This window comes from Erinaceus europaeus, chromosome 15 (genome assembly GCF_950295315.1).
Source record: "Erinaceus europaeus chromosome 15, mEriEur2.1, whole genome shotgun sequence".
Taxonomy (NCBI): domain Eukaryota; kingdom Metazoa; phylum Chordata; class Mammalia; order Eulipotyphla; family Erinaceidae; genus Erinaceus; species Erinaceus europaeus.
In genome coordinates, this window is record NC_080176.1 from 19,958,799 (window position 1) to 19,980,103 (window position 21,305).

General features: G+C 50.9%; 1 protein-coding gene across 2 annotated transcripts in view; it reads left to right on the plus strand.

Moving 5' to 3' along the window:
• Positions 1 to 21,305, plus strand: part of LOC103119753 (integrin alpha-D) — a 38,153-nt gene that overhangs the window by 3,915 nt on the left and 12,933 nt on the right. For both annotated transcript variants that reach the window (XM_060173109.1, XM_007530076.2), the window contains exons 2-18: positions 165 to 270; positions 4,502 to 4,605; positions 4,725 to 4,795; positions 4,920 to 5,034; positions 8,242 to 8,372; positions 10,986 to 11,131; positions 13,195 to 13,348; positions 13,428 to 13,578; positions 13,671 to 13,744; positions 15,183 to 15,312; positions 15,383 to 15,525; positions 15,617 to 15,757; positions 15,834 to 16,046; positions 18,505 to 18,635; positions 18,737 to 18,894; positions 20,427 to 20,581; positions 20,772 to 20,903. In XM_060173109.1, the coding sequence (XP_060029092.1) occupies positions 165 to 270; positions 4,502 to 4,605; positions 4,725 to 4,795; positions 4,920 to 5,034; positions 8,242 to 8,372; positions 10,986 to 11,131; positions 13,195 to 13,348; positions 13,428 to 13,578; positions 13,671 to 13,744; positions 15,183 to 15,312; positions 15,383 to 15,525; positions 15,617 to 15,757; positions 15,834 to 16,046; positions 18,505 to 18,635; positions 18,737 to 18,894; positions 20,427 to 20,581; positions 20,772 to 20,903 (2,255 nt within the window). The remainder of the gene's footprint in view (positions 1 to 164; positions 271 to 4,501; positions 4,606 to 4,724; positions 4,796 to 4,919; positions 5,035 to 8,241; positions 8,373 to 10,985; positions 11,132 to 13,194; positions 13,349 to 13,427; positions 13,579 to 13,670; positions 13,745 to 15,182; positions 15,313 to 15,382; positions 15,526 to 15,616; positions 15,758 to 15,833; positions 16,047 to 18,504; positions 18,636 to 18,736; positions 18,895 to 20,426; positions 20,582 to 20,771; positions 20,904 to 21,305) is intronic.

Consider the following 21,305-nt stretch of genomic DNA (forward strand, 5'->3'; position numbering starts at 1 on the left):
AAATCAAAACTAAAGAAGGGAGAGCAAATCAAAACTAAAGAATTAGATCTCAAAGGGGAGGTTGGCAGTGATGGTGGTGGGGTGTCAAGATTCCAGGAAGTCATGGTTCCAGAGGACAAGTGATGATACTGACACCCCCTCCTGCACCCCCACTTGTACCTCAGTCCTGGCTTTCTGTCGTGGCTTCAACCTGGATGTGGAGGCACCTGTGGTCTTCCAGGAGGATGGAGCTGGCTTTGGGCAAAGCGTGGTCCAGTTTGGCAAATCCAGGTAAGGAACCTCCCTCCCATCACAGGACAGGCCCCAGAGTTGCCCACCCAAGCCTTCCCCTCCAAGGTGCATCTAACTGCATCTAGTTGTTTCCTGTCCCACAAGGAGCCAGCAGCTCTGAGGGGAGAGCTGGTATCACAGTGTATAGTCCTTGGGGCCTCCCAGGACCCGGGCTCAGAGAGCCTGTGCTTGGGATAATACCTAACAGTTTCCTTCTTGAAATGACTAATTTTTGCTTTTGTGTTATTTTTTTTCTGCTTATTTAATTTATGTGTTGTTTTACCACCAGGGTTATCACTAGCCATTTCTCTCTCTCTGCTTTCCTTTCCTTTTCTTTATTGTTACCACCAGGGTTGTCAATGGGGCCCGGTGTCTGCATGATGAATTCAGTGGCCATTTTTTCCCCCTTTTCCCTGTTTCCTTCTTTCCTTTTCCTTCTATTTCTTTTCTTCCTTCCTTCCTTCCTTCCTTCCTTTTTTTTTTTTTTTTTTTTTTGATATAGACAGAGAAAATGAGAGTGGGAAATAAAGGTGGAGAAAGAGAAAGACACCTATAGCACTGCTTCACTGCTCATGAAGCCTCCCCCTGCAGGTGGAGACTGGGGGCTGGAACCCCAGTTCTTGATGCCATGTGCACGCTACTTGATGAGCTACCACCTGGCCCCTACTCTTCTGTTTTGTACATAAGGGCTGAAGGGTCAACCGTGGGCACTGTGGGCTGGGGCATTGGCTCACCGGTGCCCTAGCATTCCACCACTTCCTGGGGAAGGGTCCGCAGCTTCCTGCCCACACCCTCAAATGCTTACCTCCGTTTCTGAAGCGAGCTGTGCACAGTTCACCCAGTCCTGTGTTGGCCTGCACTGGCCCCAAGAATGTCCTTCAACTTGAGCGACTGCAGTGTCTTTAGATCCCAGAGACTGGGCTTCAAGGAGCTGAGGTCACAAGGTGATAAGAGTGTAACTAAGGTCTGGGGGGCACAGGAGGGATTCTCAGAAGACGCTATGGAGGTGATGGTGATGAGCCTGAGGGCCCAGGGAGGGGCAGTTGCCTGGGAAAGAGTGTGGAGAGGTCGCCAAGTGCTACCCCAGCTGCCAGGCTGAGGACATGGAAACAAGCCCTAGGTGCTGGAGATGGTTCCCCTTTGTTTTGAAACATAACACAGAGATTGACGTGCACACATCCAAGAGGCCCAATGCAATGAGCTGCTCGCACGTGCATACCCAGGTACTAACCACCATCTGGATCAAGATGGAGGCCACTTCCGGCTCCATTTCCCCTTAATCTTCCTGAGCCTCCTGCCATCCCCTCCCTGTCACCTAACATTCAGCAAATCCAAAAACAGTCACTGCCTCACTTCCATCGCCATCAAGTTTTTGCTCAAGCCCTCGTTCTTTTGTTTTTGCCTCTGGGGTTATTGCTGGGCTCAGTGCCTGCACCATGAATCCTCTGCTCCTGGAGGCCACTTCCCCCCCTTTTGTTACCCTGTTGTTGTAGCCTTGTTGTGGTTATTATTGTTGTTAATGATGTTGTTCGTTGTTGGATAGGACAGAAAGAAATGGAGAGAGGAGGGGAAGACAGAGACGGGGAGAGAAAGACAGACACTTGCAGACCTGCTTCACCGCCTGTGATGAGACTCCCCTGCAGGTGGGGAGCCAGGGGCTCCAACCTGGGTTCTTACGCTGGTCCTTGCACTTTGCGCCACATGCTCTTAACCGCTGCGCTACCGCCCAACCCCCAAGCCCTAATTCTTAAAAAATTAATAGAAGGGCCTGGGTGGTGGCTCACCTGGTAGTGTGCATGTTACCATGTGTGAGGCCCCTGCCTGGTTCAAGTCTCGGGCCTCCACCTACAAGAGGGGGAAGCTTCACAGTCAATGGAGCAGTGCTGCAGGTATTTCTCCTCGATGTGTCTTTTTTCTCTCCCTCTGTTTCTCAACCTCTAAAAACAACTGGCTGCCAGAAAATGGTGTAGCCACCAAGCCCCAGCAGTAACCCTAGTGGGGAAAGAGAGAGATAGAGAGAGAGAGGTGGGAGGGAGAGAGAGATGAACATAGAGCTACTGATTGATCACTGCTCACTAGTCTTTACAATAAAAGAAGTAATCAATATTGGATGATATTTTGATCGCCAAGGACTTATCACTGTACCTGCTTTTTGCTATACTACACCCCAGATACTGAAAAGATTGTGTCTGAGTCACAGATGGGCAGATGAAAGGATTATGTCTTCAGATCCCAAACTGCTAGATCTCACCTCATCTGCTTAAGATCTTAGCAATCTTAGACACTCAGGGATTTCCAGTCTCCAGAAATGGGTGGCTTTTTAAAGAAGCTCCAAAAATGGGGGGCCAGGCAGTGGCACACCTGGTTAATTGCACACACATTACAGTGTGCAAAGAACCAGGTTCGAGCCCCTGATTCCCACCTGTAGGGGGAAAGTTGTAAAAGTGGTGAAGCAGGGCTGCAGGTATCTTTCTGTCTCTCTCCCTATCACTATCCGCTCTCCCTTTTTAGTTTCTCTCAGCCAGTAATAAGTAAATAAAAAGATTCTTTAAAAAAATTTTAAAAGCCGGGAGTTGGGCGGTAGCGCAGCGGGTTAAGCGCAGGTGGCGCAAAGCACAAGGACCGGCATAAGGATCCCGGTTCGAACTCCGGCTCCCCACCTGCAGGGGAGTCGCTTCACAGGCGGTGAAGCAGGTCTGCAGGTGTCTGTCTTTCTCTCCCCATCTCTGTCTTCCCCTCCTCTCTCCATTTCTCTCTGTCCTATCCAACAATGACGACAACAACAATAATAACTACAACAATAAAACAACAAGGACAACAAAAGGGAATAAATAAAATAAAATATTAAAAAAAATTTAAAAAGTAACTCAAAAGGGAGTCGGGCGGTAGCACAGCGGGTAAGCACACATGGCATGAAGCACAGGGACCAGCATAAGGATCCAGGTTCCAGCCCCCGGCTCCCCACCTGCAGGGGAGTCGCTTCACAGGCTGTGAAGCAGGTCTGCAGGTGTCTATCTTTCTCTCCCTCTCTCTGTCTTCCCCTCCTCTCGCCATTTCTCTCTGTCATATCTAACGACGACGACAATAATAACAACAAGGGCAACAAAAGGGAAAATAAATTAAAAATAAATAAATAAAATTAAATAAATAAAAATTTTAAAAAAGTAACTCAAAAAGTGTGCATTTAACTAAACCATGCTTGTTTCATTAATTAAAATAGTCAAGTCTTCTCTGATCCTCTGAGTGGGTAGGCTGTTGGTAATTATTTTCTAAGATTAAAAAAAAAATCTCTCCTCTTAAGGAGTTCTTTTTTATCCCAATGAGTCTTGCAAATAAACCAGTTTATTATTATTATTATTATTATTATTATTATCACTACAGAAATAGATCTAGTTCTGATACAGTTGTATTATTATTATTATTATTATTATTATTTTGCCAGAGCACTATGGTGGTACAGGGATTGAACCTGAGACTTTGGAGCCTCAGGCCTGAGTCTCTTTGCGTAATCACTATGCTATCCATCCCCCGGCCATCGTTTGAAATTGCCCCATTTAAAATGTCAACAGGACATTTCAGTTGCTCAGCTAACTGTGTGAAAACTATGATGGTTATGGGGAAGAAAACTGCTCAGATCTTGGGTGGAGAGGTTGGTGACTTACAACACGCCATGTGCGTGCAACAATCATATCCCTGGAATCTTCTAATGGTGTAAAACACTGATAAGTCACTAATAAAAAAATGTAAAAGATAGCGCTTCAAAAAAAAATAGACGAGATATGTTGTCTGACTAACTAATCTGTTTGTTCTGCAAGCTAGAGTTCAGGAAATTGACCCACTTAACCAGAGGTGATCTGCTTCTTGGGTGAACTGAATGATGGCACCCCAGAAGCTTTTACCCAAGCTGGTGCTGTTTTTGTTAGAATGATGAACAGTCCTCTGTGTACATAAACACACATGCATCTCTGTATGAAATAAGTGTGTGTTTATGTACATACACACACAGGCCCAGCAACCTGTTGACATATGTGGGTTCAGCTGGGGTCCTGCCCTTAGAACAGTCTCGAAAGGGGCAAAATGTCAAGAGAGTCCCTGGCCAAGAAGCGGTACTTCCTTGCCCCCTTGGGTGGCACTTCCTCAACCCCTAGTGGCATTTCCTCACCCAAAGTGCCCTCTGCTTCACCCCCTCTCCCCTGTGACTGAGTGCTGTGGCTCTACTCTCTGTTTCCAGAATCATCGTGGGGGCCCCCCTGGAGGTGGTAGCAGCCAACCAGACAGGGAGGCTGTACTCCTGTGCAGTGACCACGGGCCGCTGCCAGCCCCTCTCGCTGCTCGGTGAGTGACCCTGCCTGGGACCCAGGCTCTTGGCCCCCTCACACCTGGTGCCCCTGCCTGGAGTCTTCCTCCAGTGACACTGACTGATGAGTGTGATCAGGCCATGCTTGTCCCCTCAGTGTCCCCAGAGGCCGTGAATGCGTCCCTTGGCTTGTCCTTGGCAGCCTCCACCAACCACTCCCGACTGCTGGTGAGCTTTCCCTGGTGGCGGGAGGGCAAAGGGCAGAATCCCAGGAGCCAGAGGAGGCCATGGTGGGGGAGCAGGGAAGGGGGTGACCTGGGGACCCCACGCCCACACAGGCCACTTTCTCCAGGCCTGCGGCCCCACTATGCACAAGACGTGTGGGGAGAATGTGCACCTGGAAGGCTCCTGCCTGCTGCTGGGCCCCAACCTGCAGCTCCTCCAGATGTTCCCTGTGGCCCCATCTGGTAGGTTCTCCAAACGGGGTGGCACACATCCCATAAACAAGGACCTGGGTTCAAGCCCCGGGACACCACCTGCAGGGGAGAAGCTTCATGAGCAGTGAAGCAGGGCTGCAGATGTCTGTCTCTCTCCCTCTTTACCTCCCCTGTCCCCTCTCAATTTCTCTCTGTCCTATCAAATAAAAGAAAGGAAAGAAAAAACAGCCACTGGGAGACACCCACCGTGAATAGATAGCCCTGGCGCCGGTTCCGGGGGGAGCCTCGCGTGGGCCCTGAGGAGAAGGCAGGGCATCAGGCCTGCGTGACCTATCCCTTATCTCCATGGTGGCTTCCTGGGTGAGGCCAAGAGGGGCTGGGACCCTGGCAGGGGCAGCTCAGGACAGAGGGGTACAGGTTCTGGGGGTGCAGGGGGACCCCACCCCCTGTGCCAGTGGGGGTGGCTGAGGGTCTTACAGTAGCTGCATGTGCAGGGACTATATTCTTGGCCTTTCAGAGGCTGCCACCTGCAGGGAGGGAAGCTTCAGGAGCAGTGAACAGGGCTGCAGGTGTCTCTCTCCTTTCTCTCTTTTCCTCTTTGCACCTCTCTCCCTGTCTATGTCTCCCTGTCTCTATGAAAGGAGAGAGAGGAGAGGAAGGGCCATTGGGTACAGTGGAGTCATGCAGGCACCGAGCTCCAGTGATAACCCTGGTGGCAAAAGAGAAAAAAAGGAAAGGAGCAAAAGAAGAGAAAGAAAAAGTATGAAAGAAGAGAGAGAGAGAGAGAGAGAGAGAGAGAGAAGGATCAGGAAGCAGAAGCGGTGGAGTGAGGGGGTCTGCCAGGGCATGACCCCAGTGAGGATGTGGCAATGGTTTTGTGGTTCAGCTGAGAAGGGGGGCTGCAAATGCAGATGTGGGGGCAGGAACCCCCTACTACACAGCTGTGAGGGTGAAAGGTGAGGTGCCAGAGCATGGAGGGCTTCCTGGCAGCAGTGGCTGGGCTGGGCCTCCCAACAGCCCAGGCAGCAGGAGGCAGGAAAGCCAGCCTCTGCTTCTTGTCAGCCCAAGGGGGTGGGGGGTGGGGGGGGTGGTCTGTGCTGGACACCAGGCTGCTCAAGTAGGGGGGGTGGGGGCCTCATGCTTACCCACTGTGCCCCTTCCTGGGCCACCCATGGTTTGTTTCCTTTACCCTTTTGTTTTTTAGAATTTATATATTTATTCATGAGAAAGATAGGAGAAGAAAAAGAACCAGGCATCAATCTGATACATGTGCTGCCGGGGATTGAACTCAGTACCTTAGTGTCCAGTGTTTTATCCGCTGTGCTGCCTCCCGGACCACTCCTTTTATCCTTACACTCATCCCAGGTGCCCATGTGGCAGGTACTGTTACTTCCCCAATACCCCTGACGATGGGGAATGTGGCCCAGGGATTCCAGCTGCTCACGGCACAGCTGCTCAGGGCACACGCCTCCAGCAGAAGGCCGAGCTGGGTGCGAGCTGGCGCTCAGGCCCCTGAACCGCGCTGGGGCCCACTTTGCTGACTTGCTGCCCCTCTGCTCCTGAGTTCCCTGTAACCTGTGCTAAGGGTCTGTTGACTGGGCTGGCAGAATAGCTCCCTTGGATAGTGCGCTGCTTTGCCCCGTGTGTGACTCAGGTTCAAACCTGCCCACCTGGACCACATTAAAGGAAGTCTTGGTACTCTGGTCTCACTCTCTCCCTCTGCCTCTCTCCTTTTCTGTCTCTGCCCAAAAGAAATGATGATGATGATGATGATGATGATGATGATGATGATGATGATAAATATGTATTAAGCAACAGGGGACATGGTGCCGCGGATAAAGCACTGGACTTGCAATCGTGAGGTCCTGAGTTCAATCCCCAGCATCGATGCTCTGGATCTCAATCTCTCATGAATAATATATAAACATTAAAAAAAAAGAAGAAAGAAAGTGTGGGGGCCAGGTGTGTGCACATGTTACAATGCCCAAGGAACCAGGTTCAAACCCCCAGTCCCCACCTGCAGGGGGAAAGCTTCACAAATGGTGAAGCAGGGTTGCAGGTGTCTCTTTGTCTCTCTTCCTCTCTGTCTCCCCCTCCTCTTAATTTCTGGATGTCTCTATCAAATAAATAAAGATAATTAAATAAAAAGAAAGTGTGGAGGAGCGGTGGTGGTACACTTTATTGAGAACACATGTTACCACATGCAAGGACCAGGGTTCAAGCCCCCACTCCCCACCTGTAGGGGGGATGTGTCATGAGCAGGTATCTCTTTCTCTCCACTCCTCCCCTCTCAATCTCTTTGTCCTATCCAATAAAATAGGGGGGGGGAGTAGAAAAATGACCACCAGAAGTGGTAGATTCATAGTGCTGGCACTCAGCCTCAGCAATAACCCTGGAGGCAGAAAGAAGAAAGGAAGGAAGGAAGGAAGGAAGGAAGGAAGGAAGGAAGGAAGGAAGGAAGGGAGGGAGGGAGGAAGGAAGGAAGGGAGGAAGGAAGGGAGGAGAAGATGTGGGGAGAGAGGACGCAGAATAACATCCATGCATCTCCAGACCTAAGCACCTCTCTCCCTATACTTATTTCTACTAAGAAAGAAGGTGTGAGGAGCTAGGTGATGGCACATCTGGTCGAGCCTATGTGATACAATGTGCAGGGACCTGGGTTCAAGCCCCCGGTCCCCGTCTGCAGGGGGAAAGCTTTGCAAGTGGTGAAGCAGGGCTACAGCTGTCTCTTTGTCCCTCTTCCTCCCTATTTCCCCCTTCACTCTCGATTTCTGGCTGTCTCTATCCAATAAATAAATAAAGGTAATAAAACATAATTTCAAAAGAAAGAAAGAAGACTAAAAGGACTGACAAGATAGCGAAAGAGCTCCCTTGAATAGTGTGCTGTTTTGCTCTGCCCGGGTCCAAGCCTGGCCCAGCCCCCACTTCACTGAAGGGCGTTTTGGTGTTTTGGTGTGGTGTCTCTCTCCCTGCCTCTTGTCTCTGTCTGTCTTTATCTCTCTCTCTGAAAAAATCCTCCCTGAATGTTGAAGCCCTGAAGATGACGGTTGTGTTGAGTGAAGGGACAAGTAGCTTCTCCCACCTCCCCACATCCAAGCCTGGCTGGCAGAGGGGAACCATAGACCTGGGTCTCTGCCATGCATGCCCAGGGGTGACCAGTGGCCCTCTGGCTGCAGAGTAGGGAGGGACCCAGCCTGGAGATGACAGTAAGTGTGCACCCCCACATTCTCCCCCCAGAGTGCCCCAGCCAGGAGGTGGATATTGCCTTCCTGATTGACGGCTCCGGCAGCATCAGCGCTGAAGACTTTGAGCAGATGAAGGCCTTTGTCAGAGCCATGATGGTCAAGTTCCAGGGCACCCACACCCAGGTGGCACTGGGCCCCAGAACCTGGGTGGATGGGTAGGGGTATTGCTTCTGGGGGAGTAGGAGTCCTGTGGGGGGCAGTGATGGTGTTGGTGGTGGTGGTTTGGGGGGGGCCTGTGATACAGTGAGACTAGAGTGAAGGGTCATTGGGTGGTCCCAGGGCAAGGCAAGGCCCAAGGAGAATCTACAGGGCACCCCACATGCCACCAGAAAAAAATGTGTCCTTGCTGTGTAAAAACACTGAAAGGGAGGCCCAGGAGATGACCCAGTGGTTACAGCCTTGAATTGAAAAGCATGAGGTCCTGAGTTCAATCCCTGGCATCACATGTGCCAGAATACTCTGGTATTCTCTCTCTCTCTCACTAGTAAATAAATCATTCTGTAAAAAGCATTGAGGGTAGAGGAGATAGCATAATGGTTCTGCAAAAAGACTTTCATGCCTGAGGTTCTAAAGTCCCAGGTTCAATTCCCATTATGTGTGACGGCACAATGACTCTACCACTCCAGCGGCCGTTTTTAACCCCCACACACACCATTTTTCTTTCTGATAGAAGATGAGACAGAGAAAGATAGAATGGAAGAGAGGGAGACAGAAAGGAGAGACTCCTGCAGCACTGCTCCACCCATGAAGCTTCTCCCCTGCAGGTGGGAATTGGGGGCTTGAACCCAGGTCTTTGAACATGGTGCACCACAGCCTGACCCAGCGTTATTTGATTTTGGTTTTCCAGTTTTTGAATTGGGGGGTCTCTCTCTCTCTCTCTCTCCATATATGTGTATGTATTTTTAAAAATTTTTTAAAAATATTTATTTATTCCTTTTTGTTGCCCTTGTTGTTTCATTATTGTAATTATTATTGTTGTTGTTGATGTCGTCATTGTTGGATAGGACAGAGAGAAATGGAGAGAGGAGGGGAAGACAGAGAGAGGGAGAGAAAAACACACACCTACAGACCTGCTTCACTGCCTGTAAAGCGACTCCCCTGCTGGTGGGGAGCTGGGGGCTCCAACCTGAATCTTTATGTTGATCCTTGTGCTTTTGGCCACCTGCTTTTAACCTGCTGTGCTACTGCCCAACTTCCTATGTGTGTATATTTTATATTTATCTATTTATTTATTTTTCTGGGCTTCACTTGGACCTCAAAGGCACATGGAAAATGGTTGGTGAATCCAAAATTACTCCTGAAATGCAAGCTCATTAGAAAATCTCTTCAGGGCTGGGGAGATAGCATAGTGTTTGTGCAAAAAGCCTTTCAGGCCTGAGGCACCAAAGGTCCCAGGTTCAATCCCCTGCTCTATCATAAGGCAGAGCTGAGCAGTGCTCTGGTAAAAAAAGAAAGAAAGAAAGAAAGAAAGAAAGAAAGAAAGGAAGGAAGAAAGAAAGAAAGAAAAAGAAAAAGAAGAGAAAAGAAAAGAAAATAGTTCCAAAAGGGTTCAAGCAGTAGGCTGATATTTTGGTTTGCTATTTTTTTTTTCAAATTTATATATCAAATTCTCTATATTCTGTATAGGAGAGAAACCCTTCTGTAGTTGTCCTCTGCCTCCTTACTTGCTTCAATGAGCATCATCTTCTCCAGTTCCAGCCAATTTATCTCAAAGGACACAATATCATCCCTTTTGATTGCTGCATAATACTCTGTTGAGTAGATGTCCCATCACTTTCTTTTCCCTTTTTTTTTTTTAAGGAATTTTTTTTTCATTATCTTTATTTATTTATTGGATAGAGACAACCAAAAATTGATAGGGAAGGGGGTGATAGGAAGGGAGAGAGACAGAGAGACACCTGCATCCCTGCTTTACCACTTGCAAAGCTTTCCCCTTGCAGGTGGAGACTGGGGCCTTGAACCCGGGTCCTTATGCACTGTAACATGTGCGCTCAAATAGGTGCGCCATCACCCAGCCCCAGTCCCATCACTTTTTTATCCAGTCATCCGTCGAAGGGCATTTTGGTTGTTTCCAGATTTTTGCTCTTGTGAATAAAGCCACTATAAATATGGGTGTTATTATATATTTTAATTATTTTTTAAAGATTATTTATTTACTTATTAGAAAGGTAGGAGGAGAGAAAGAACCAGATTCTGGTACATGTGCTGCTGGGGATCGAACTCAGGACCTCATGGTCAAGAGTCCAACCTTTATCCACTGTGCCACCTCCTGGACCACAGTGTTATTATACCTTTTGGATCTATGTTATTATACCTTTGGAGTATATGCCTAGTGGTGGAATTACTGGGTCCTATGGCATCTCCATTTGTATTTGTTGAAGGAGCCTCCGTGCTGTTCTCCACAGTGGTTGTACCAGTTTACATTCCCACCAGCAGTGGAGTCGAGTTCCTCTCTCTCCACATCCTCCCCAGCACTTATCTCCCCTTGTTTTTAGTGATGAAGCCCATTCTCACAGGTGTGAGATGGAGTCTCAGTGTGGTTTTAATCTTCACTTCTCTGATGCTGAGCAAATTAGAACATTTCCACATATGTCTGTGGGCCATCTGCGTCTCTTCTTCAGAAAACTGTGTACTCATATCTTCTGCCCCTTTTTAATTGGGTTGTCCCTTTTCTTTTTGTTGAGCTGTAGTGGTTCTTCTTTATGTTCTTTCTGGTGTTTCCCACTGCCTTTGCAGTTCGCACTGATGCAGTACTCGAACTTAATGAAGACCCACTTCACCTTCACTCAGTTCCGGAGTAGCCCGAACCCCCAGAAACTGGTGGAGCCCATCGTCCAGCTCAGGGGCCTGACATACACTGCCACAGGCATCCTGACAGTGGTGTAAGTGCCCCTCCCCCTGCCCTACGCACCCTGAACCCTCCCCCCCCCAACAGGCTGGGGAAGCCCCAGACAGCTAATCTGAGAGCAGGTGTGAGCACTGTAGGCAGAGTCCTCCCTAGAATGCTCCTCCCACTGTATGCTCCCTTCTGCCGAACTTTCAAAGGATGTGAACAGACAGAACCCCACCGGGGTTCACATCCTGAACCCCCTTGTTACCTGGGTGTCCTTGAATCTGTTCATATGCAAAACTTAGATGAGATAATACGCAGAGTGTTTTCACACTAGAAGTGTGGGAAGGAGCACCCTGCTCCCCACTCCCCCCACCCTCTTTGCCTTAATGGGGTGTTTGCTACCCAGCCCTCGGTACTCCACGGGCCACACAGCCAATGACTTAGATGTCAGAGCTACAACAGGAAAGGATGTGGTTGGTTTATGTGGGCAGGACTCTGAGTTCCTGCACATGGGGGGGGGGGGGCTGCACTGGGGGTGCTGCTGTAGAGAGACTGACTGGGTTGGGGGGCTCCTGCGCTGCCACCATAGGGGGGATGCGAACCAGGACAGCAGCAGGAGCCGGCGGACATTCCTCCACTTCCTAGCTGCCCGGGGACTGGCTGAGGGAGGAAAGAGACAGACTCTTGAGCTGAAAGTCAAGCAGCACTGGGGCCATTCCCCTGCCCCCTACTCCCCTGCCCCCCACTCAGAGACCTTGCAAGCCCCCCACTCCCCTGCCACCCTGGTGGGGGGGTCTGGTGAGGTCTCTGAGCCCCCACCCCCATCACCCAGCATGCAGATGAGATCTCTGTACTTCACTCAGACTCTACCACCCACTGGGAGGGGGCGTCTTTCTGATGTATTAGTGAGAGACAGAGAGGTAGGGCGACTAGAGCATCACTGGCACATGCAATGCTGGGGATCTAACTCATGATTCAGAGTTCAGTGCTTTACCCACTGCACCTTCCCCTGGGGAGCTGGGTTTCCCTCCTTCCCTCTCCTTTCTTTCTTTCTTTCTTTCTTTCTTTCTTTCTTTCTTTCTTTCTTTTCCTCCCTTCCTCTCTCTCCTTTCTCTCTTTTTCTTTTTCCTTAAGGTGTTTTATTGAAAATTTTTTTCAAAAAATTACAATAACACTTAAAAAAACTTTTCAAAAAAGGTTATTATTGGGAGTCGGGTGGTAGCGCAGTGGGTTAAGCGCATGTGGTGCAAAGCACAAGGACCGGCATAAGGCTCCCGGTTCAAACCCCGGCTCCCCATCTGCAGGGGAGTCGCTTCACAGGCGGTGAAGCAGGTCTGCAGGTGTCTGTCTTTCTCTCCTCCTCTCTGTCTTCCCCTCCTCTCTCCATTTCTCTCTGTCCTATCCAACAACGACGACATCAATAATAACTACAGCAATAAAACAAGGGCAACAAAAGGGAATAAATAAATAAAATAAATATTTTTAAAAAATTTTTTAAAAAAGGTTATTATGGGGCCAGATAATGGTACACCTGGTTAAGCAAACACGTCACCATGCACGAGGACCTGGGTTCAAGCGCCTAGTCCCCACCTGCAGGGGAGAATTTTCACAAGCAACGAAACAGGTCTACAGGTCTCTCTCTATATCCATCTCCTTTTACTCTCAATTTCTCTCTGTCCTATCAAATAAGAAAGAGAGAAAGAGAGTGGAAGGTGAAAAATGGCCGGAGGGAAAGACAGAATTGTCATGCTGGCATAGAGCCCCAGCGGTAACCCTGGTGGCAAAGAAGAAAATAAAACAGAGCAGAGAAGCAGGGCTGCAGGTGTCTGTCTGTCTGTCTTCTTCTATCTCCCCCTCCCCTCTCATCTTCTCTGTCTCCGTCCAATAAATAATAACTGAAATAGTAATATAAATACTCTTATGATTGATCTTAACTAATCACTGTCCGTTATGACTTTCAGGAAATGTCTCATTGCATCCTTAAAGTGCCTCCCAAGAGCGTGTGCGTGTGTGCGCGCGTGTGTTGCGGGGGCTGCCAGGGCCCCCAGTCTCTCCAGTTGCTCTAGGGGCTGCCATGCTTCCTCTCCCCAGCCCCCCCTTCTGTCCCCGCAGGCGGCAACTCTTCCACCGAGACAGCGGCGCCCGCCAGAGCGCCAGGAAGATCCTGGTGGTGATCACGGACGGACAGAAGTACAAGGACTCCCTGGAGTACAGTGACGTCATCCCTGAGGCCGAGCGAGAGGGCATCACCCGCTACGCCATTGGGGTGCGGCCCCTCCCCCGCGACCCCCGCCCTGCCGCCCGCCCAGCCCCCCCCCCCCCTGATCCGACCCCCGCTGCCGCAGGTCGGGGAGGACTTCCTGAAGGCGGCGGCCCAGCGGGAGCTGAGCGCCATCGGCTCTCCGCCCGAAGGAGACCACGTGTTCAAGGTGGACAACTTCACCGCCCTGGGCAGCGTCCAGAAGCTGCTGCACGAGCGCATCTTCACGGTGGAGGGTAAACCGCGGCGGGGGTCCGGGCCTGCCAGGGACGCCCCCCGCTTCCCGGGTCCCCGCTGCCCTGAGCCCCAGCGCCCCGTGTCCCTGCAGGCACCCAGGTGACCCAGGCCACCACCTTCCGCCACGAGATGTCGCAGGAGGGTTTCAGCGCTGTGCTCGCCACGGTAAGTGGTCCCCGGCGGGAGGGGGAACCGTGTGAGGACGCGGGTTCAAGCCCCCACTCTCCTCCTGCGGTGGAGGGAGCTTCGTGAGCGGTGGAGCAGTGCTGCAGGTGTCTCTCTCCTTTCCTTTTCAATATCTCTATCATTTAAGAAAAGAAAAGGAAGAGAGCAAGGAAGAAATAGACAAGCTGCAGGCCTTGTCCTCAAGTCACCATTTAATCCGGGGGCAGGCGCTGGGGTGGTGTTTGTTACTTCTGGGCCTCCAAGCAGAGAACAGCAGAGCCCAAGCTGGGTTCCTGCTTCCCTGGAGCAGCCCTCTAGTGAGAAGAGGTCAAAAGCATACAAACAAGGCTTGTGGATTGGTGCTGGGTGTTAGAGGAGAGGGCGAGAGGTGATCAGAGGAGGCCCCAGGAGTAACAGCTAAGGCAGCCCTGGAAACAGCTGGGGAGAGATTGTTTCTGGTAGAGAAAAAAGTGCATTCAAAGGTCCTGGGGCAGGAAGGAATAAGGTACCGGAGGGCTGGACAGTCCAGCTCTGCTGGAGAAGGAGGGAGACCAGATAGGCGTGAGATGTCCAGAAAGGGGAGTTCCGTCAAAATAATCTGGAGTGGGGCTGGGTGGTGGTGCACCCAGTTAAGTGCATGTGTTACCATGGGCAAGGACCCAGGTTCAACCCCCAGTCCTTCCTACAGGGGGAATCCTTCATGAGCAGTGAAGCAGTGCTGCAAGTGTCTTATCTCTCTCTCCCTCTCTCTTCCCAGTCCCTCTCACTTTCTCTCTGTCATATCAAATAAAGTAAATAAATTTTAATAGATACATAAATATTAAAAATAATCATCTGGGATATGGGTGAAGGTGCTGGTAGAAAGGAAGCCAGGCTGGTCATGAGTCGCTTGCTTGGTGAAGCTGAGTGCTGGGTTAAGTACCGGACGGGGCTCCTTCTGTGTGTGCTAAGTCATCTGGAGCCCAGGCCCTCAGATCACAAAGTGTTCAGAGGAGGCTTCTTGAAGTGGCTTAGGAAGAGCTCAGAGCTGTGGGGGCTCTGAGATCTCCTCTTTGAAAGAGAGAGAGAGAGAGAGAACAGATAGAGGGGGAGACAGGGTGCCTAGGCTGGGCCAGGTGTGTTCTGGAGAGAGGATGCTTATGCACATTTGACTGGGAAAGAGGGGTGAGGTGAGGGCTGCCCCTAGGGATCTCAGTCAGGAAGCCCAGCTCCTGGCACCGGGAACTGGAGGTGGCCCAGAGGAACGGGGGTGAGGGGAGAGAGGCTAAGGGGCTGTTAGGTTGGTGGCAGCAGCCGGGCTAAGATACGCCAAGGATGTGTGAGAGATGGGGAGGGAGGGGCCTCTTCCTGGTGGGGGAGCTGTGAAGGGTGGTTTTTCCCTTCCAGGAGCTCTCTGCTTGCTCCACTCACTCAGCCCTGGGACCTCCCCCCCACTCAGGATGGACCTGTGCTGGGCGCCGTGGGGAGCTTCAGCTGGTCTGGAGGTGCCTTCCTGTACCCCACAAAGACGCCACCCACCTTCATCAACATGTCACAGGCCAGTGAGGACATGAAGGACTCTTACCTGGGTGAGGAGAGCTGTGCTGGGGGTGGGGACTGGGGGTGTGGGGACCTCGTGCTGAGCCCTGGCCTCCTCAGGTTACTCCACTGAGCTGGCCTTTCGGAAGGGGGTGCAGAGCCTGGTCCTGGGGGCCCCCCGCCACAAGCACGTGGGGAAGGTGGTGCTGTTCACCCCATCACTTGGGCAGTGGAGGCTGAAGGCTGAGGTCACAGGGACCCAGGTCGGCTGTGGGGAGCCTGGGAGCAAGGGAGGAGGGTCTCTGGGGCCTGGTGGCTGGGCAGGGGGGATGATTTCAACCTCTGCACCCCCAGATCGGCTCCTACTTTGGGGCATCCCTCTGCTCGGTGGATGTAGATGGAGATCGCAACTCTGACCTGGTGCTCATCGGGGCCCCCCACTACTACGAGCAGACTCGGGGGGGTCAGGTGTCCGTGTGCCCCTTGCCCAGAAGGGTGAGTGGGGCTGGGAAGGACCCAGGGTGAGTGGGTGGCCGCCAGGTTGGGGGTCCTGACCCGCCCTGCTCTGCAGAGGACCCGCTGGCACTGTGAGGGCGCCGTGCTGCGCGGGGTGCAGGGCCACCCCTGGGCGCGCTTTGGGGCGGCCCTGACGGTGCTGGGGGACGTGAATGGGGACCAGCTGTTGGATGTGGCCGTGGGAGCCCCGGGAGAGCAGGAGAACCGGGGCGCCGTCTACCTGTTTCATGGGACGTCGAGCCTGGGCATCAGCCCCACCCACAGCCAGGTGAGCCCTGTCCCACCATCTCCATAGTCTTTTAGTCTCTTTTCTTTCTCTGGCCCAAAGCCACCTCACCTTGGGGGACTGAGCTCATCTTTTAATGCCTGATTCCCTCAATCTCAGAAAAAGTCAAATGACCTCTTTTCTCTTCTGCAGCTCAGATTCTAGTCTTTTGAGGGCAGTGTTAAGTAACCCCGTCAAAGCCCTGCTGCTCAAGGTCATGCCAGCGGTGTGACCTCAGGCACGTGACCCCCCCCCCGAACCCTCAGGCACCTTCTGTGAAACATTTAAGCGATGAACCCATTCCACAGCCTTCCCCTAAAATCCCTGAAAAGCAGCCCTGAGCCCCAGGGCTGGGCAGTGGCACACCCAGTTGAGCATGCACGTTACCAAGCTCAAGGATCCAGGTTCAAGCCCCTGGTCACCACCTGCAGGGGGAAGCTTCACAAGAGATAAAACAGGTCTACAGGTCTTTCTTTCTCTCCCTCTCCCTCTCTATCTCGTCCTCCCCTCTCAACATCTCTCTCTGTCCTATCAAGTAAAAGGAAAAGGAGAAAAAAAGGGGGGGGGATGGCTGCTGGAAGCAGTGGATTGATTCATCATAAATGCACCAAGCCTCAGTGATAACTCTGGTGGGAATAATAATAAAAATGTATATGTGATAAAAGGTCCAGCTGGTGGCCTATGTGGTGTAGCATACGTGTTACATTGCAGAAGGACCCAGGTTAAGGCTCCAGTCGCCACCTCCCGAGGGGAAGCTTCATGAGTAGTGAAGCAATGCTGCAATTCTTTCTCTTTCCCCATTCCCTCGATTTCTTTCTCTCTAGTCTAAATAAACAAATAAATAACATATTTAAAAATAAAATATAAAGCCAAAGGGAGAGCCAGGCAGTGGCACACCTGGTTAAGCACTCACATTACAGTGCGCAAAGACTCTAGGTTCAAGCCCCCGGTCCCTTTCTGCAGGGGAATTTCATGCACGGTGACTTAGGGCTGCAGGTGTCTCTCTGTCTCTCTTCCTCTATCTCCTCCTCCCATCTCAATTTCTCTCTGTCTCTATCCAATAATAAAAAGATTTTTAAAATAAGAAATAAAGTATAGGGAGCCAGATGGTGGCACAGCAGGTTAAGTGCACATGGCACGAAGCCCAAGGACCCGAGTAAGGATCCCAGTTCAAGCCCCCAGCTCCCCACCTGCAGGGGAGTCACTTCACAGGCGGTGAAGCAGGTCTGCAGGTGTCTGTCTTTCTCTCCCCTTTCTGTCTTCCCCTCCTCTCTGGATTTCTCTCTGTCCTATCCAGTGACAACGACAGCAGTAACAACAATAATAATAACAATGACAATAAACAACAAGGGCAACTACAGGGGAAAAATAATAAAAATAAATAAATACAGTAATAAGAACGGACACCTGAACAACAAAGCACTGAATCTGTTAACATTCCTAATATTCTTTATTATTTTTATTTTTTAGTTAGAGGCAGGGAGAGAGTGACAGAGCCCACAGTACTGACGCATCCTTCGATGTGGTAAGGGCTGGGCTCGAACCTGGGTCACTCACATGGCAAAACAATGAACTATCCAAGTTAGCTGTTCCAACAGCTGATGGCTCTACTTTTGTGGTATCATCAGTTAACCAGCTCATGGTGAGTGAGCTTCAAGGAGCTCCTCCCTCTTTGGGGTGCCTGAGGACTTTACTCTGCTTACTACCCGGTCCCCCCTCTATCTCTCCAGTCTTCCTCCATAACCCTCTACCCACCCCCTGACTCTTGTATCTTCTTGTCTCCCACCAGTGAGTGGCGGCCTCGAAGCTGCCTCTAACCCACTGTTATGAAACTGCCCTTAGCTCATCATTTAGAAGCTTTAGAAACTTCCAGGAGGGGCCCAGGTGGTGGGCCCTCCACGTTACAATGTGCAAGGACCTGGGTTCAAGCCCCTGGTCCCCACCTGCAGGAGAAAGTTTCACTTGTGGTGAAGTGTCTCTCGGTCTCTCTCCCCTCTGTCTCCCTTCCCCTTTCAATTTCTCTCTGTCTAAAATAAAATAAAGCATTTAAAAGAAATAAAACTTCCTGGAAACAAAAGCCTGAACTCCCTTCTTTTTTCTGCCTCTGACCACCCTACCTTCCTGTTCCTCTCCAGTTTTTCTCTCTCTTATTCTTATTTTTAATTGTTACTATTATTGCCAGGGTTATCGCTAAGGCTCGATGCCTGAATGGCAAATACACCTCTCCTGGCAACGTTTACTTTTTTTCTACTTTGTTTTATTAGGTAGGACAGAGAGAAATTGAGAGGCTAGGGAAAGATAGAGAGAGAGAGAAAAAGAGAGACACCTGCATCACTGCTTCATCACTCATGAAACATCCCCCCCTGCAGGTGGGGACCAGAGACTTAAACCTGAGTCCTTGTGCATGACAATGTGTGCCATCAGCCTTGTCACTTACTTCTAACTGTCTCTCTCCCTCCAGCGGGTGATGGCCACCCAGCTGTTCCCTGGGCTGCAGCACTTTGGACAGGCACTGAGCGGGGGCCAGGACCTCACGGGGGACAGGCTGCTGGACCTGGCCGTGGGGGCCCAAGGACACGCGCTGCTGCTCAGGTCCCCCACTTACCCCACCAGGCTGTGGCCCTTCCTCCTAGCTGCCACACCCCTTCCCCCTTCTGGAGGTCCTGAATCCTGAATCCCCCCCCTGCCTCCAGGAGCCGGCCAGTGCTGACAGTAGGTGTGACCACTCAGTTCTCACCAGTGGAGGTGCCCAAGGCCAAGCACCAGTGCTGGGAGCAGGGCCCTGGGGCTTTGGAGGCCGGGGCTGCCACCGTCTGCCTCACCATCCACAAAAGCTCCGTGGACCAGCTTGGTAAGCACCATCGTCCGCCACCCCCACCAGTAAACTCCGCAACTTGCCTCCAGCTAGTGGCACACCTAGTTAAGTGCACGTTACTATGCGCAGGGACCCAGGTTCAAGCCCCCAGCCCCCACTGCAGGGGGGAAGCTTTATGAGCTATGAAGAAGTGCTACAGGTCTCTTTATCTCTCTCCATGTTTTGTCTCCCCTCTTGTAGAACTGGGAATTGGTAAACAAAGCCACGACACCTTGGGCTTGCTGGAAAACAAGAGTTCATTGCTGGTGCACCAAACCCAGAATTAGCTAATGCCAAAAAACTTCTGGGCCGTGATGCTCAGTAAGATTTCCCTTTTATACAAAAAGGAAGGTTGACAAATATTTCACAGTTATGCATACAGGGACTAAGAGATGGACAGAGGTTGTAAAAGGTTAAAAGCTGTTAGCACTTTTACAAACACTAGAAGCTGGAGGGGCTTAAGATATACAGATGCCCTAAAGAAGCATGGGAGAAGTAATTGCCTTTGGTTTATATACACTGCTTCATTCTCAGCTTCTCTCTGTCCGATCAACGTTTAAGAAATAAGGGGCCAGTTAGTATCACAGCGGGTCAAGCACACATGGAGTGCAGCACAAGGACTTATACAAGGAACATGGTTGAAGCTTCTGGTTCCCCACTAGCAGGGGTAGTCCCTTCACAAGTGGTGAGACAGGTCTGCAGGAGTCTCTCTTTATCTCCCCATATCAGTCTTCCCTTCCTCTCTCCATTTCTCTCTGTCCTGTTCACAACAACTACAACAACAACAATGATAGAAATAGAAAAAGATGGCCACCAGGAGCAGTGGATTCGTAGTGCAGGCACTGAGCCCCAGTGATAACACTGGAGGCATAAAAAAAAAAGAAGAAAAGTAAATATTTTTTTAAAACCTATTCATAACCCTAACCCCTAACTCCTTTTTTTTCTCTCTCTTTTTTTTTTTTTTAACCAGAGCACTGTTCAGCTCTGGCTTATGGTGGTGCGGGGGATTGAACCTAGAACTTTGGAGCCTCAGGCATGAGAGTCTGTTTGCATAACCATTATGCTATCTACCCTCCACCAAACCCCTAACTCCTAACCCCTAAACCCTAAACCTAACCCTAACTCTAACCCCTAACCCCAGCCCTAACCCTAACTCTAACCCTAACCTCCATGGGTGGGGCTGGAGATGATTCTATTTAACAGAGGGAGGAGATGAAAGACAGTCACCAGAAGGTGTTGCTCCTGTGTAGAATATGAATACCTGAAACACAGGAACTTGAACAAAAATAGCAGCGAAGCTGCACTGCAGGTGTCTCTCCTTCACTTTGTTTCTTGCTCCTTCTCTCTCTCTCTCTCCCTCGCTCTCTGTCAAGGAAAGAAGACAGAGAAACAAAATGGCTGCCAGGAATGATGGAGTCATGTAGGCTCCAAGGCCCAGAAATAAAACTCATGGCAAGATAGATAGATAGATAGATAGATAACCAGATCCTGTGTACATTTTTCCACCCCTTCCCCTCCTTCTGCTTCAGGTGATGTCCAGAGCTCTGTCAGGTATGACCTGGCCCTGGACCCCGGCCGTCTGGTCTCCCGTGCCATCTTTGATGAGACTAAGAACTCAACTTTGATCCGAAGGCAAACGCTGGGGCTGGGGGAGCACTGTGAGACCCTGAAGCTGCTTCTGACCGTGAGGACTTTGGGTTCTGAGAGGAGCTGGGGAGGCCCAGGATGGCTGCCAGCACCCCTCTTCCTGCCGAGTGTGCTGGGAAGAGGGAACAGTTGGGGGCAGCACGTCTGGACCCACAGCCTGACTGGGGTTCTTTGAGGAGGGGTGGAGGGGTGGGAGAAAGGGGGCCTGAAAGGCCATTCTCCCTCAGGACTGTGTGGAGGACATGGTGAACCCCATCATCTTGCGCCTCAACTTCTCCCTGGTGGGAGAACCCATCCCCTCCTTCCAGAACCTACGCCCGATGATGGCAGAGGGCTCAGAGGACTTCTTCACGGCACAAGTGAGTTTCCCGCTCGGGTCCCCAGGGTGTGGCGGCTCTTAACTACTGAGCAGCCACTTCAAGGCCAACAAGCCCCCAGCCAGTGGTCAAGGCCCTTCCCATGTTGCAGCAGCTTAGCCACTTCACCCCAACACAAGCCCTCCCACCCCCAATGTGCAGGCTTTCTCCAGCATATATGTATAATTTTATTACATATATATATATTTTTAATATTTATTTATTCCCTTTTGTTGCCCTCGTTGTTTTATTGTTGTTGATGCCATCATTGTTGGATAGGACAGAGAGAAATGGAGAGAGGAGGGGAGGACAGAGAGGATGAGAGAAAGACAGACACCTGCAGACCTGCAGGTGGGGAGCCGGGGGCTTGAACCGGGATCTTTATGCCGGTCCTTGCACTTTGCG